Consider the following 17,519-nt stretch of genomic DNA (forward strand, 5'->3'; position numbering starts at 1 on the left):
GATTAAGTACCTTAAAATTTTCACTTAGCAAGTAATACTAAATGCTTATCTCTGTCAGGAATTGTCAACCTCAGTTAATGACATTTGGAGCTATTTAATCCTTCATGAGAGGAGCAGTCCAGGATATAATTTAATTTAGGTGTATTGCATTTAGTGATCATGTCTTTTTCAACCCATTTATTTATTTAATTTTTTAGATGTTTTTATTTATTTTTGAGAGAGAGAACACATGAGCACGAGTGGGGGAGGTACAGAGAGGAAGACGCAGAATCTGAAGCAGCTCCAGGCTCTGAGCTGTCAGCACAGAGTCCAATGTGGAGCTTGAACTCGTGAATGGTACGTTCATGACCTGGGCCTAAGTCGGAGGCTTAATTGACTGAGCCACCCAGGCTACCCTTTTTCAGCTCCTTTAATTAAAAAGAATTTTTGAGATTATCTTCAGACTTTTAGCCACTAGTTTTAGACTTTATTGATTTTTTTAAATCTAATTTCTCCTGTGTTTATTGGTTGACATTTCAGTATATAAATGAACTACTCGTCTCAATTTGAATATCATGTTTCCTCATTATTAGATTGGAATTATGCATTTTTGTTAGAAATACCATCAAGGTTGTTGTATCTTTTTAAGTATGTCATACCTGTTGAGACAGTGTATCAGTTTGTCCCAATAATTTTGATTATTTGTTGGTGTCTGTCATATTTCTTCATTGAAGTTAAAACTTTAATTTAGTAACTTTTTATTTATTTATATTGGTATGAGTTCATGTGTTCTTGTATTCAATGAGTTATAATGCATTAATGTTACTCAGATCATCCTAGCTTAGACTCCTTCATGGATTCTATGTCCTTTGAAGATACGTCTCTATAATTCTTTAAGTGCTTCCTCAACTTTCTGGCACAAGATGTACCAGGCATGGCTTATACTTTCCCTGATTCATCCTTGGAATCCACCTTTTCTCCAAATTGCTCTGGTTTGTTTTGGTAGAGAATGGTATTTAGAAACCAATATTGGGGCTACTTCTGGACCATCTCGGCAAAAAAAGCTAAGAAAGCTAAGAAATGTATGTATGTATGTATCTATACTTATTTCTGTAGCAGTTTGTTAAAAACCATGAATTTATGTTGTTACCTTCAATTTTAATCTAATACCATACAGTACATTTAATTCTAGTTCCCCTTTTGTTATTAATTCCCTTCTTGAACAGTGAGAATCCATGCTCCTTTTATTCTTCACATATTTACTCATTTGCTCAAGTCTGAAATATGCAAAAAGTATACATACTACTCTAGATTTGAAACCTGCTAAGTAGAGTTCAATAATTTATCACAATTTTTCAAAATTTTTTAAGGGCCAATTACATAGAGTGAAGTTCACCAAACTTAAGGGTACACTTAGATTCACTTATGACAAATTCATTCCCCTGTTTAATGCACACACCTGTCAAGCAAGATACAGAACATTTTCACGACCCTTTATGTCTCTTTCCAATTGCTTTTCCAAACCACCCAAGGTAACTCGTCTAACTTCCCCCAGCCCCCACTTATAGATAAGTATTGCCTTTTTTAGAACTTGATATAAATGGAATCACATAAATAAATTCTTTTGTGTCTGGTTTCTTTCACTAATCACAGGTGAATTCATGTTGGCTATGTCAGTAAAACCTTGTAACATTTAAATAACATTAGGGGCACCTGGGGTGGCACAGTCGGTTTTAAGTGTCTGACTTTGGCTCAGGTCATGATTTAACAGTTCCGGAGTTTGAGCTCCATGTCACCTGCTGTGCCAACAGCTTGGAGCCTGCTTCTGATTCTTTGTCTCCCTCTCTCTGCCCCTCCCTTGCTCACCCTCTGTCTCTTTATCAAAAATAAATAATAAACATTAAAAAATTTTTTAATATAGCAACATTAGCCCATGAAACTTTGTCAGATTGGATTTTTGTTTCCTTTTATATGTTCATGAATTTCTGAATACTAACATTTTCCTCCTAGCATGAGATATACTTCATTCTTCTTTCATATTGTTATGTATTCTTTGTAAAGACTAAAATAATTCTAATAACTAGGTAAGAAATTAGAAGGAATTAAAAATACATTGTCCCATGGAAGCTGTGACATTGGTCAAGGAATAAGTTTGAGATAATCTACTTTTTCATTGATTTGGTTTGTTTTTATTTTTTTGTAACTCCTGTGATCAGAAGAGTATAATGCCTTACGAAATTGAGTCTCTTTTAGAAGTGCTTTAAGAAACTTCCTGTTGAGCACAGACAATAGGTATAGACTTTTGGCCAGTGACATAAATGTTAGGTCTTTTGTTACTGTCCATAATTCCCTGAGGCCTTTCTTTTTTCATTCTTTTTTCCCCCTCCTTTTCCAGTATAAATTTCTTTATGTTGTCCAGTCTCTGTAATTTCTATTGATTTATTTTCAAGGTCACTCGTTCACTGCTCTGTCGTCTCCATTCTATTTCTTTTCCTTAGTTCTAAAGTTTCTAGGTCTTACTATATTTCTGATTTTTTATGAAACTTTCAATTTTTTTCAAGTGTGTTTATAATTGTTCATTGAAATATTTTATGATAGCTGCTTTAAAATCCTTGTCAGATAATTCCACAGCTGGCACCTTTGTATTGGTATCTGTTAATTATCTTTTCTCCTTCATGTTGGAGATTTTCTTGGTTGGTGGTATGATGAATAATTTTAGCTTTATTATTGTATCCAGGTCATTTTGGATATTATGCTATGAGACTTTGGATCTTCTATTTTAGTGAACCTCTTCTGACTGCACCAGCAGTTGGGGATGAAAGCCCTGATGCCCTGTTTGGTCTCCATGGGCCTCTACTGACACTACCATGGTGGGGAGGGTAATTTCCCTCTTACCTCTAGATTCTGGTCTCTATTCACCCCTATTGACACCCCAGGAAGAGAAAGGGGGGATATATGCCATTTTTACCGCTGGGTAGAAGAAGTGGAATTCTGATCTTCCTACTGGGTTACCACTTGTGTGTGAGGAGTGGGTTTCATGGTCTTCGGCTGGAGGAAGGCAGTTCTAATAAAAAAAAATGTTTTGTTTTTGCTTTCTAAGGCTACACCTTTCACAGTCCTTCCACTTGAGAGAGCAAGCTTTTCTTGTGGTTGGTTTTCTGTTATTTTTTCTTTCTCTTTTTTTGCCTGTGCTATGTGATATTTCTGGGTTGAAGCTTCTCTGTTGTCCAGTCCAGTATATATGAGGCAAAAAGAAATCCCAGAGAACTCACTATCATTTTGTTCTGCAAATTCCAGTGTCATTAGACAGTCTATCTTCTCTCCACCATTCAGAATCTTGATGTTTGCTTTTTATATATTGTGCTCGGGAATTTTAGCTATACTTAGTAGAAGAAATAGGAAGAAACATGTTTTTTCATTTTGCATGGAACTGGATGTCCTAAATGATTTAAGAGAAAAAGTGGTCCATTAAGAATTTCAAAACAAATGCCCCAAAATTTTTAATTCTTAATAGTATTTTACCACCATATTTTTCTAAGTTACTAAGATGTGTTTAAGGTTGAGTGTATTCTGTTGTATATATGTATGTATGTATGTATGTATAAAATCTTATATATTTCTTTATTCTTATAGGATTATGTACTGAAGGACTCTACCGTGTTAGTGGGAACAAAACTGATCAAGACAATATTCAAAAGCAGTTTGATCAAGGTGAGGTATATAAAAAATACAATCATTTTTAAATTATTTTCCTTACTGAAATTTCATGGTGGGAAGACTGATTTTTATAAGGAAGTGGGATTTTGGGGAGGAAAGAGTCTTGAAGCAGGATTTTAAATGTGTGATAGAATATTTACCACAGTCAAGAATAGGAGAGCTATAAATCCGTTACCAGAATTAGAAAAGCAATCAATTGACTTATGACAAATCAGCATCTTTCTAAGTCAGAAATAATACTTATTTAAAGGTGCAGTTTAATTTTTTTTCCATGCTTTAGGGCCAGCTAACCATTAGGAATTAAAAAAAAACAAATCAAAGTTTTAAATGTAAAAAAACTATAAGCACTATGGAGAAAAATGAGTGAATATTTTATAATCTTGGAGTAGCAAGGCCTAAACTTGGTATGAAATGTAGAAATCCTAAACAGGATGATAACCTGGACTGCTATCTCTGTGTGAGATAGTGGATAAAACGTGAACAAAACCGGGAGACAAACTATAAACTTGAGGGAGGTGTGGAATAATCTTGGATGGAATAAGCAGTTCACATCAGAAGAAAGAGACCAAAGAGTATATGAAAATATGCTCTGTCTCTATGATTTGTAGTACAAACACTAAAATAAAAAGAATTGATTTTGATTTATTATCAGAGTGAAAAGATTGTTGATAGAGTGTAGAGAAGCGGTATGTTGTACACTGTTGGTTGTGGATACCTTTTGAGAGGTAGTTCATGTATAACTATTAAAATTCAGATACTTTGCTCCAGAAATTCCACTTATAAATATTTATGTTACAGAAGTCTTTGTATAAGCTTACCAAGATATACTTGAAAGAGCATTTATAGCAGTGTTGTCTCAAATTTTTTTAAAAAGAGGAGGGGACCTATCCACGTTCTTTATAAGTGGAATACTAGGTTCCTGTGTAAAATAGTGTAGATATATGTGTGTTAAAATGGTAAAATGTCAGTTATTGAGTGGTATGAAAGCTTTGGAAGTATTTTCTATATATAGGACTTCATTTTAAATTTGTGCGATTTCACTTACAGTAATTAAGGAATAGGTTATAGTCAATACTATGGCCTCTTGAATTATACTTCATGGTTTTGTTTTCTCGTTCTGTCACTTACTGTGCCTAGGGCAATTAATTTTTCTAAACCCTAACTTTTTCATATCTAGACTAGGAGTGATAAGAGGAACTGGGACGAATAATGAGATAATGAAGAGTTTTCTGTGCCACACACCATATCAAATATTCATCAGATAGCTCTTGTTATAGAAAATGTAGCCTAAGAAAATAAGCTTTAGTGTATAATAGTGTTTATCATAGCATCTTTAATGTTTTTAAATAAAATCTAAATGTTCAGTAATAAAATATTATGTAAATTGTTAAATCTTGGGGAATATTTTGTGGTCATTATAACCATTTAGGGCAAAAGGTTATTAATGGGTTAAGGATGTGTGAATTCTTAGTACTATTGCAAATTTTCAATTATATTACAATTAAATGTTACTTGGTACACACAGAAAAGGTTTTAAACGTTTGCTTGTGAAATTTTAATCATCTTAGATAATGCCTTAAAAACAAAATCCAGTATAAAAATGTATTTATGATTTTTCTAGTTTTTTTTTTAATGAATAAAAAGGGATGAAAGGAAACATGCCCGAATAAATAAAATGTAAATAGTGATTGTTTCTAGGTGATGGGGGTAATTTTTTTCTTGTTGTTGATCTGTGTTTTTACATTTTGTCATAAATATCAAAATTTGATATAAATACCAAAATTATAAAAGGAAAAAATAATTCTTTTAATAGCAGATTAACCTTGTGATACACCTTTAGTATATTCTATTCTTGTTTTTTAAGTCAGAACTTCACTGAAAAGGGTTGAAATGAAACTATTCCATACAAAAAAATCAAGTGTAAGCTAGAAGGTGTAAACTCACTTGATTTCAGCAAGTATAAATAGAAGGTTTAAACTAAAATTTATATGCTTAATTCCTATCTTTTGTCTTTCTGTTTTTTTATGGCCTTTTTTAAAGTTTGTTTTGAAAGAGAGAGAGTGGGGAAGGGGCAGAGAGAAAGGGAATCTGGTAACCCAATTGACTGAGCCACCTAGGTGCCCCTGTAAAATAGCTTATGTAAACAAAATATTTTAAAAGGTAGGTATTAGTAAATGCTAATGCTCTATAACATACTAATAAGCCTAACAGCCTTTTACATTTGCTGTAATAGAAGATGCTTCCTGCTTGGTTCTCTCTTCCCTTATGTAGGCAAACTTACTAAAACAGAGTAGGAGGGGCTCCTGAGCATCTCAGTTGGTTGAACATCTGACTCTTGATTTTGGTTCAGGTCATGTCACAGTTCATGAGATGGAGCCCTCATCAGGCTCTGCACTAGTAGTGCAGAGCCTGTTTGGGATTCTCTTTCCCACTTCTTTCTCTCTCTCTGCCCCTGCCCCATGTGCTCTCTCTCTCTATCTCTCTCTAAAAAATAAATAAACTTAAAAAAAAAAAAAACATTTGGGGAGGGGTGAATCAGCCTGTAAAGAAACACGGCTGAGGAGAAGACTCTAATACATTTGGATCTATAAGTACCTATATTTAGCTTACCTCTCTTATAATTAATTAAAATTTTATTATATAAATTACAAATTTAAATTTTTGTCTTGTAGATCATAATATCAGTCTCGTATCAATGGAAGTAACAGTAAATGCTGTAGCTGGAGCTCTTAAAGCTTTCTTTGCAGATCTGCCAGACCCGTTAATTCCATATTCTCTTCATCCAGAGCTATTGGAAGCAGCAAGTAAGTTGTAAGCCTCCTTTTTTGGAGAGAGATGATGATGGTGGGTTTAATGTACTGATTGCTTTGTGTTAAAATCATCCATGCACTAGAATGTGTAGCTAATAAAAATTCAGCTTATAAGACTCTTTCTTAAAGGTTATTTTCCTGCAAGTAAACAAAATCAGAATCCGGGGGAGTGATCCCCAGAAATATTTAGTTGTAGCTGGTCTCTCAGGTGACTCAGTGCTTTTAGCAATTTGAAGATCATTGTACTAGAAATTTGTGATTTGTATTTTTATTTCAGACTTAGAGGCTGTGTAAGAAAATTAAATGAACTCTTCATGTGAATGTATCTCTAACATATTTCAGTAAAATATTAACCTGTGTATGGTGTGTACACATGTGTATTTAAGTTTTTTAAAGTCAAATTAACTTTGGCCTCATATCTTAAGTCATTTTTTGCAAAAGTAAGGTAGGAAAGTAGGTGCTTATTCAGTATAACCATTTCAAATTTTATCTCTGAGTCAATTTGACCTTGTGATTAGCTTTACATGCAAAAAGGCTATTGTAATAGATGATAATGTATTTAGCAGGTTTCTTAGAACATTTTGTTTTTGTTTACTTATTCTCATATGCTTCAAACAGATTCTTCATTGTCTTTTACAGTAAGCAAAGCAGGAAGCTTTATCAAATATTTTTAAATGTGTGTTTCAACAAATTCCTTCCTACTTTGATTTTACAGAAATCCCAGATAAAACAGAACGTCTTCATGCATTGAAAGAAATTGTTAAGAAATTTCATCCTGTAAACTATGATGTATTCAGATATGTAATAACACATCTAAACAGGTATTTTTATTTTTTGTTTATGCAGTTGCACTGTAAATTTTAAACTTCCAATTTTAAATTGGGTTAATAATAAGATAGAGAAAAGGAGGCAAACTAATTTTAAATATAGTTGAATTTTGGGTCTTCTCTGGATTTTTAAAATAGATTTTCACAACTTGTTTAAAGAAAGGTATATGATTGTGACTCTTTTAGTACATGTAATGATTATATAAATAGTATAGTAAGTATATTATATAAGTAGTAAGAATATTGCTATTATTCAACAGTTCTCTTCTATAGACTCTTAGAATTTTAGGTATGAAATGACTCTTAACCAAATGAACCTATTTGAAGTTGGAAAAATTGAGGTTTAAAGAGGGAAATTAGATACTCAGTGTCACATTAATTAATAAGTGACACATCTTATGAGTAAGACCCCAAGTCTCTTAGAGGTTTCACTTAATTTTTGTATCACATTCTGTTGCTTTTGTATATCTTGCTTGTTTTGTTCGGGTATAGCCCACAAAGTGAAATTTTATCAGAAACTTAAATTCATATTACCGTCCATCCTGTTAATCTGAAATGCAGGACATTAATCCTGCACTAAAATCTTAAATATGTTAAACTTCAAGCGTATCCTTTTTTGTAAAGTGATAACTCTCTTCACAATACCATTTATTAAGTGAAAGGCAGTATTGTGTCATAGCTTAAAGCTCAGACTGTTGAGTCAGAGGCTCAGATGTGAAACATTTTTATTAGTTATGTGACCTTAGGCATATTACTTAACCTTGCTTAAGTCTTCATTTTCTCAACTATAAAAATGAGAAATATAACACCTCACAAAGTTGTTCTTAGGACTAAATAGAATTACTAGTATTTGTGCTAAGTTTTTCAAAAGTCTGCTCCTTATAATTTCTATTGACACTAATGAAGTTTTTTTTTATTTTAACTTATAACATCAATGTTGAAACCCAAGTACATTTCAGTTTTGTATCTCTTAAATGTTTAAAGTTTTATTGTTGCAATCAGTGTAGTATAAAATTATATTAAGGTTTCTAGTAACTATTCTCTGAAGTCTCCCTCCTTGAGAAAATACCAGCATACTAGTATTGTCATAAAATTAGTGGAGTATCATCTTTTGAAAATTATCATACAAATGGTTCTTGAAATGATAACAGATGTGTACATGGTACTGTTAGAGACCTTACCCAATATAGAGTGTAAAGATGGTTTGTGAACATATTATTGTTTGGCCAGATTAAAGTGCTGAAGTAAGAATTGGTGCTTTATTTAAAAAAAATTTTTGAGAGACAGAGTGTGAGCAGGGGAGGGGCAGAGAGAGAGGAAGACACAGAATCCAAAGCAGGTTCCAGGCTCCAAGCTGTCAGCACAGAACCTGATGTGGAGCTTGAACTCATGAACCCTGAGACCATGACCTGAGCCATAGTCAGACGCTTAACCAACTGAGACACCCAGGCACCCCAGAATTGTACTTTATTTAAAAGAATAGGGAAAAAAGACCAAGGGGAAAAGCATGGTCAGAGAAGCATAGTACTAGTCCACTAACAGTATTATTTTAGACAGTACCATGTTTGGCTTCAGTAATAGAACCATACAGCAGCAGAAGCATACATGATGTGTTGAGGAATGGCAGAGGACTTTGTGATTCCAGTAGAGAGAAGGATGAACAGAGTAAGACGTAAGGTCAGAAAGGGAAGAGAGACAGTGTGAGATTATATAGGACAGTACTTCTCAGAGTGTAATATGTCTAACTTTAATCTTTAAAATGTTTTATTGACAAGGAAATTGCTTATGAGTGTATGTCGCTAAGCGCACTGTTGACTTCCAACTGACATTTGTGAGGAGGTGAGGAATGAGACTTTCTTAATGAAAATAGCATTGCATGCCTGTCACTCTGAGTGGTAGGGGGACCACTGGAGAGTAAAGCAGAGAAATAATATCATCAGACTTAAATTTTAAAAGCATTGGTCAACCAGACTGTAATGGGAACTCTGTGTGCCAAGTATTCTGAAGAGTGCTAGGGACATAGAAAGTGAACAAAGCAGTCACTCATTAAGTTCTAGTATAAGAAATGAATGATAAATAAATATATAATAGATCATTGGCAAATTGCAGAAATGAATCCATGGAGTTACTCTTTTGTTATATTCTCTTTCAGCCTCCATATTCAGTGAGTTCCTGTGTTGAATCACTTTTTTCTCCTCTAATTATTTTTCCTATTTGTTCCTGTGCCACTGCTTTAGTTTAGCCATTATCATTTCTCATTTAGGTAACTCTAGTTTCATTGTAATTAAGCTCTCTTCATGCCAGTTTTCCTCTTGATCCTCCTGTGATCCTGATCTAAGAATGATCTTTCTATAAAGATGTTTTTTAATTGAATAACATCTTATATCCTAAAGAAAAAAATGTTCAACATTAAGTGGTCTAGTTCTGACTTACTCAGTTACGCCTTCTTTCCATTTCCTCTAAGCACACAACACAGCAAGTAGCTGGATTAATAGCATTTAATCAGAGGTATCAATTTGTGCCTGTCATTACATCTTAATATGACTGCCTCAGTTCTCAAAATGTAGTCCTCAAACCAGCAGTAGCAGCATCACCCCAGAACTTGTTAGGAATGCAAATTATCAGATCCCACCCCAGACATAACTATCAGTCTCTGTTTTAACAAGCCCTCTAGGAGGTTCTGATACACACTGAAGTTGAGAACCACTGTTTTGACTGAATTACCTTCCCTTCCTACCATTTTACCAATTGCCCATCACTCTTAACTCAAACATCAGACATTACCTCTTCAAGGAAGCCTTTCCTAGGCACCCTCATCTCTTACTTGGTACCTTTTTTTTGTAGTTTTTGACTGAGCAAATAGACCTGATGCCCATGCTGTAATGTCTTTCAACTTTACAGGTGTTTTTGTTTTTTGCCTTTCGTTTTTTGTTCGGTTTTCTTTTTTCAGAATCTACACTTGTCTACTGCATAGAAACAACTGAATGGACCCACTATAGTTAGTTAACTTTATTCTGAATATTCTAATTTTCTCTCTTAACAAATAGTAATAACTTTTACCATAGAACACATATTTTTAGGGCATATTACTTTACCTCAGATGAACAATTCCTGTGGTTGGGGGAAGGGGTTTCTTTGGTTTATATTTAAAATATTTTGATGTGCAGGGGCGCCTGGGTGGCGCAGTCGGTTAAGCCTCCGACTTCAGCCAGGTCACGATCTCGCGGTCTGTGGGTTCGAGCCCCGGGTCAGGCTCTGGGCTGATGGCTCGGAGCCTGGAGCCTGTTTCCGATTCTGTGTCTCCCTCTCTCTCTGCCCCTCCCCCGTTCATGCTCTGTCTCTCTCTGTCCCAAAAATAAATAAAAAACATTGGAAAAAAAAAATTTAAAAAAAAATAAAATATTTTGATGTGCAAATTTAATTACGAGATTTTCCCACTACCTTCCATCCTGGATTATTTCTTTATGTGTGGAAGAAGAGCATCAGATAGAAATACTAAGATTCTTCCCCAATTTAATAATTTTGATTTATAATTTAAGATTTTTCTCTTAGGTTTCTTATTACAATGGTAGAAGTGCTTGCTCACATATTTAAAGAGCTATATGTAAATCTGTTAATACAATGTATAATCATTTATAAATTCTTAAGTAAATTCTTAATTAAGTGATAAATTCTTATTAAAATTCTAACTAAGAATTTTAAGGTGGAATGTGTTTCTGTGAACTGTTGTCTTTCAAATTAAATTTGTAGCAAGGTACAATATATTTAATGATGGAAAAGATTCTTTTTTGCAATATTAGAAACTAAGTTTTTTGAAAGTTGAAAAGTCTGTTGGTTGGAGGATATGATAGAGTAATTTTTCTAAAGTTTGATTTTTCCAAGGATCAGCGAGCTGACAATACCACGGTTTGTCTTTTCATCTCTCATAATAGTCAAGGAATTTGGATATGCAGTTAGAATTTTCGGTCTCTGTTGCCAGAAACTCATTAAAGTTTGTCATGTGTCCTCCTTACTCTGAGAAAAAGGTTTTTTTTCCACACACATTAAGGAGGTTTCTATACATAAATTATAAAACCCCTGGTACCACGTTTTTTTAAAGACTGTCTTTGATTTTTCACAAGGAATGGATTTGCTGTCTCCTGTTACTAGAATGTAGTTGAAAATCTTAGAATGCACAAGAAGAAAGATGGTTTAAATTTGAAGTTAAGATAAAAAATTTTTAAAACTAAATCATCTGAGATCTCTGATACTTACATTGCCATGAATTTTGATTGGTTTCTAATTGTTTTTTCCTATCATAATTTCAGGGTTAGTCAGCAAAACAAAATCAACCTAATGACAGCAGACAACTTATCCATCTGTTTTTGGCCAACCTTGATGAGACCCGATTTTGAAAATCGAGAGTTTCTGTCTACTACTAAGATCCATCAGTCTGTTGTTGAAACATTCATTCAGCAGTGTCAGTTTTTCTTTTATAATGGAGAAATTGTGGAAACTGTGAACACTGTGGCTCCTCCACCACCTTCAAACCCAGGACAGTTGGTGGAACCAATGGTACCGCTTCAGTTGCCACCACCTTTGCAACCTCAGCTGATTCAACCACAGTTACAGACAGATCCTCTTGGTATTATATAAGTACGAACTGATTGCAGACAGCCTGAATTTGGACAAAAAGCAAATCTAGGCATGCATGTTTCAGGGTTCAGTAGTATACTTGATTTTTCTTACAGGTAATTCACAGTCAAAATGATGAGACATTTTCTCTTTGAACTATATGGTATAATTCCTTAGTCATTTACATTACAAATCTAACATGTGATAAGCATGACTGGAGAGGTTTAATTTTTATAAACAAAAATAGCTATAAAATACAAAGCTGCTGTTGCATGCAACCTTATTGCAATCAGTATATCATTCCTGTGGCATTTTCTGTCACATTATATTGTGAATAAAATTTTTCTATAGAAATTAAATGATTTAAAAACTCACATATATGAAACATTTAATGCTTTTCAGCCTGCTTTATGGCTGATTTTGTTATTTGATGTGCTGATTTGGGCAACTTAATTTACATTTTAGCAGTCAGTGTAGATAACTAAAAGCCCAGTTAAGTATTTTATAATTTCAGGCTACTTATGCCATGCTTGGGATGTTGTTTGAAAGAAAGAAAAATACACTTATCATATTTCTGCACCTTCATCTTTACTTCTAAATAAACCTGTGGATGATTTGATGAGGGGTAAATGAACATATTTCTTGTACACGCATACCAAGGATATACTTGTGGCTAAAGTGAGTTGATAATATTGTGCAAAGGATAGTTGTCACCAACTCATTTCTTTATGGTCCATAATGAAATAAACATCTTGTATACTGTTAATTCTGTAAACAGATGCATGTTCAAAAGATCTATGATGGTCTTGTAATCTTAATCTAATATATTTTAGATATTTTAATTTTTTCCCTCTTGGGAAATACATTTAGTATAGTGTAGAAAATACTTCATGACATTTTCATATAAGGTTATATAACTTTTCGTACATAAACATGAAATTTGTTGTAGAAAATTCTTTAAACCAAACATTTTAATCTAGGACTTCAATTTAATCTGTTCCTTGAATCTATTTTTATGTGGCCCTTAAAAACATATCCAAAAATCCATTGCTAATATAGCAATAAAAATACTTTGGGTACTGACAGCCTCTTTGGAGTGTGTACATATAAAGTTGCAAACTTGTATTCATATTCTTTTCTGTGATATGTTGTACTAAAATCCAAAATGCTTTTGCACCATTTTTTAAAACAATTTTTTCTTTTGATGTTGGTACCAGATTTGCTGTAAATGATTGCTGCTTTGGGGGTTAAACATTTTGTTAGTAAAGATCCAACCAGAACACTAAATTACGGATAAAAATTTCAGAACTGGTGGCATAAATTTTTTTAGGCTTTATTCAAAATTTGTTTATTACCAAACCATGCCATTTTTTTCTGGAAAGGAAAAAAAAATGGTTTGTTTTTCCTTGTTAGGTTATCTTTTCCTGTAGGAAAGAGGAAATTCTTTGGTCCGTGTTGTAATCCTCATTCATAATACAATTTTAAGGTTGTCTTATGTGTATTATAGTAAATAGATGATTTTGAGATTGGAGGCTCCTAAGAGTTTGATTTGCTCCATTTTTCCCTAAAATAAATACCGTCTTTCCCAACTGTTATGTCCTAGGTATTGTACTTCTAATTTTAACTTCAGAATCAAGATGTCAACATCAACCAGGCTGCTGTTGAAGTACATGTATATTATAAATTATCTTATTTGTGTTATACTCTTACATGTTATTATCTTTTCTAAGAAAACAAAGTCCCTATTATTCCTATTGCAAAGCACACAGGAATTAAGAAAGTACAGTAATTTTTAAAAAGAAAAATCCGGTAAATGTAGTATTCTTAACTTGTTCTATATTACTTAATAACCTATTGTCTATATAGCTTTAATTTATAGCTGTCAGTTTAACATTGGCATGTCTGGCAAAGAAAATTAAACTTTAAGAGTTTTATAAACTGTTTCTAGGTTGCTAAAGAATTTATTTTTCTACTATATATGGTATAGACAAAGCTCAAAACTATGTACAGGAAAAAAGCCTGACTATTTCTTTTGGAAGTAGGCTGAAAAGAGAATTTTCAGAACTGTTCTTGTCTTCAGTTCATTTGGTCATGACTTTGCTATTGTAATATGTGAATCCCAGTTTATTTAAGCTATTCTCTTTTATACTTTGTTAATTTAACTTTCATGTACATTAAGTACCATTTTTGTTATTAAAACTAGCATTTATCATTTTCCACATTAACTACCTTACACCTTCCCCAAAACTTATCTCCACTTTTCTATGCATTCTATAATTGATTTGAAAAGCTTCGTAGTGGGTCATTTAAAATTCTACATTTGGTTCAATTAACCTATAGGTTTCAGTTAATTGAAAATTAAAGTACAGTTTAAAGCTCAGTCTGTTACACTGAATTGATTGCGTTTGTTTTTGCCAAGGGTTTAGATATGTTTTTAAATATTAGAAAAATAATTCTAAGGACAGAATAATATAATTAAACTTTGCTTTGGTAAGTTACTGGAAGGTCTCACTGTTTAGGGACATATTATATATGAGACTTAAAGGATGAAAAGGATATTAGATAGTCTCATAATTATGGGTAAACATTAAGGCATTATATTTTACAATTTTAAATAAAATTCCATCTACACACATGTTGCCATTGTTTCATTTAAGCTTCAGTGCTTGTAGTTACTACAATATTGTACTTAACAGTGGTTAGGTTAGCAATATAAAGATGCATAGTGGTACTCCTTTTCAAATTTTTAATAGATTTATTGGAAGTCAAATTTATTTCAACAGACACTAGGATATACAATTAATTTTAGAACAAAATTCCAGGCATAATGTATTTCCATTTGAAATGGTATTTGTTTAGTGCTTTTTCCCCCCAACATTGACGATGTAAATACTGTGTAGGTAACCACAATCTAACTTAGCCAAAAAGCAGCTTTTATTTTCCATACTGTGTGTAAATAATGTAGACCCTTTTTTTTTTTTTTTTTAAGGTACTGGAATTTAATTTCTAATATCTCTTAGATATAAACAAAAGGGAACAATTGGAATAAGATTTAGGCCTTAGCTTCCATGGTGATTTTTAGTTTTTTATACGGTAATAATTGTGATGCTATTTGTCAACTGGATATAAATATATATATAATTTTAAAAAGTCAAAAGTGCTTTGTTTCTTTGTTTATAATTAATGTAATTTTGTGCTTCACCCACAGGATGCTGCAGTAAATTAAATATCAGTGAAGCTTCTTCTGTATAAAGAATGCTCTGAATAAAACATTAAGAAGCTGTGTAATTTTAAGTTATAGTTGCCTCTAATTTTACCATTTCATTGGTAAAAGCTATTTTCTTTTTTGTGTAAAATAGGAAAATAAAAATAAATTTTTCAATATGATGAAAGTTTTAGTAGGGAGGTATATTACTAAGCTTTTATACTATACCATGAGAGGAGATCCAAAATTCATTTTGGATGTACGCATACTGGTGAAAATTTAGTTTTTAAATGTTCAGGAAAAGATTGATTGCACAGATTTCTGATTCCACTGTTACCTGGACCTGAATTTTGAGCTGTGGCTACACGTTCTTTTGAGCCACTGGAAATATTTTGAAGCCTATTTTAGTTTATTAGCAGAGCTGCTAACATTGAAAAATATACTTTTGTTTTGTCTTAATTGGTTTATGAATATTAAGCCAAACTTTATGGATGTATGTTCTAATATTCTGTGGATCTGATGAAGTCTGACTTTAATTTTTGTTTTTCTTGAAATTGATAATTTTAATTAATTACCTTAATTCTTAGGCTGAACAATTTCTGATTTGTTTCAACAGTTATGGGTTTTATTTACTTTTTTATTGTATTTGAATTCTTGACGTTCTCAGCAGCCTTTTCAGTTTCTCAAATGTCTGAAAATAAAATTTTCTAAGATTTAATAGGGGAAGGAACCACTCTTCAAAATGGATTTCTTATGGTAACATCGGTGTGTAGTTGAGAAAACTGTACAAGCATTAATATCTCATACCCAATATCCAATCATTAGATATCCAAGTACTGTGATCTCTTTACATTAGTTAAAATCTAATTAACAAACTTTGGGGATATTTACTATTAAGTTGAACCTTGTCATCATCCTATAAGCATGATTTCTGTCCCCAGCCCCAATATTAGTTTTATCTCTGTGGGTGTGGGAGCAGGTAGGTGGGGGGATCCACAGATGTCATATCAGTTAAATCTTAAAGTGGTTAATATTAGTATTGCATAGAAATTTTTCAGGCAATAGAAATGATTTTGGAAGGCTAATGGTAGTCAAAGTTTTAAGATTTCAATCATTACTGTTTAATATATAAAATTTATAAACCCTAAAATTAATACAGTGTTAGCAATTTTGGTTGTCATTTTACAAGTAGTGCTAAGATCTACAGTAAACACACTGAGTAGTTGTCACAGAATTTATAGTTTAGAAACACTTGTTTAATTCCCACAGTGCTGATTTTCTATTCAATTTTATTCGCCTCGTGTAAAAATTATGAACATTTTAATAATGGCTCTCCTGTTCTAAAAGTTTGCCTCATTTTTAGTTAAGATTCTCTTAGTGTTGTGACCTATTTTTTCAAAATTATTTTGTATTATATTTTATTCCAATACAAGTGATGTGGGCTTTAACAATTGACCTGCTTACTCATTGCTTCACTAGTTCATACAAGTTAGTTGTAATTATGTGTCTCCACTCACCAGATCATTTTCTTGTGACCTTAATAAACTAAGTGTTTTGTCCTAATCATTTAATATGTTTTAGGTACTTGTAGTTCTTAAAAGATCTTACCATCTTAAACGTGGAGTTCTTATTTTCTTTCCCTTCTCTTCAGATTCTGGTATTTCATTTTATCTAAATAATTGTCTTTGTAGGGGTTAGTGAAGCCACTTTATATGTAATACCCTAAAATTACAAGTAAAATTAGAAGCAATCCACACTATCCCTTCTGTTATTATTTGTGTAGGACTTGAGTTATTTTAAATGTGTAGGTGAAAAGATTTTAAAAACAAAACAAAAACCGAAGCTATGAGAACAGAGCCATTCGATACTCTGTTAAATTGATCTCTTAGAAATTTCATTTTCAGATTTTTCATTTTTGTTGGTGTTCAGACGTTTAGTTGCCAAATGTTTTTGGTTTATAGAGAGAAATCATTACCAGTGATGCATTTTTCAAATACAAACTAAAATGTATCCAATTCTTTAGTTTCAAAATGATGGTAGAGGGCTGCCTGGCTGGCTCAGTCTTTGGAGCCTGTGACTCTTAATCTCCGAGTTGTGAGTTCGAGCCCCACATTGGGTTGTAGAGATTATTTAATAAAATCTTTTTTTTTTTAATGGCAGTTATAAGTTACTTAAAAATGTATTTAAATATTTTCATGTAGATTAAGGTGAGCAGACGTTTTCTGTGTAAGGGCAGATGGTAGATATCTTAGCAGGCCATATGATCTATGACACAATTCTGCTGTTGCAGTGCAAAAATAGCCATAACCAGTATAGAAATAAATGAACATGACTGTGTTACAGTAAAACTGTGTTTACAAAAAAGAA

The 17,519-nt window shown here is 32.7% G+C and overlaps 1 protein-coding gene across 3 annotated transcripts in view; it reads left to right on the forward strand.

Annotated features, from left to right (window-relative positions):
• The window catches only part of ARHGAP5 (Rho GTPase activating protein 5), an 80,867-nt gene extending 64,152 nt beyond the window's left edge, over positions 1-16,715 (forward strand). For all 3 annotated transcript variants that reach the window (XM_058738768.1, XM_058738767.1, XM_058738769.1), the window contains exons 4-7: positions 3,613-3,690; positions 6,369-6,500; positions 7,222-7,327; positions 11,641-16,715. In XM_058738768.1, the coding sequence (XP_058594751.1) occupies positions 3,613-3,690; positions 6,369-6,500; positions 7,222-7,327; positions 11,641-11,968 (644 nt within the window). In that variant the 3' untranslated portion in view covers positions 11,969-16,715. The remainder of the gene's footprint in view (positions 1-3,612; positions 3,691-6,368; positions 6,501-7,221; positions 7,328-11,640) is intronic.
• Positions 16,716-17,519: the final 804 nt, after the last annotated feature.

This window comes from Neofelis nebulosa, chromosome 7 (assembly GCF_028018385.1).
Source record: "Neofelis nebulosa isolate mNeoNeb1 chromosome 7, mNeoNeb1.pri, whole genome shotgun sequence".
NCBI lineage: Eukaryota > Metazoa > Chordata > Mammalia > Carnivora > Felidae > Neofelis > Neofelis nebulosa.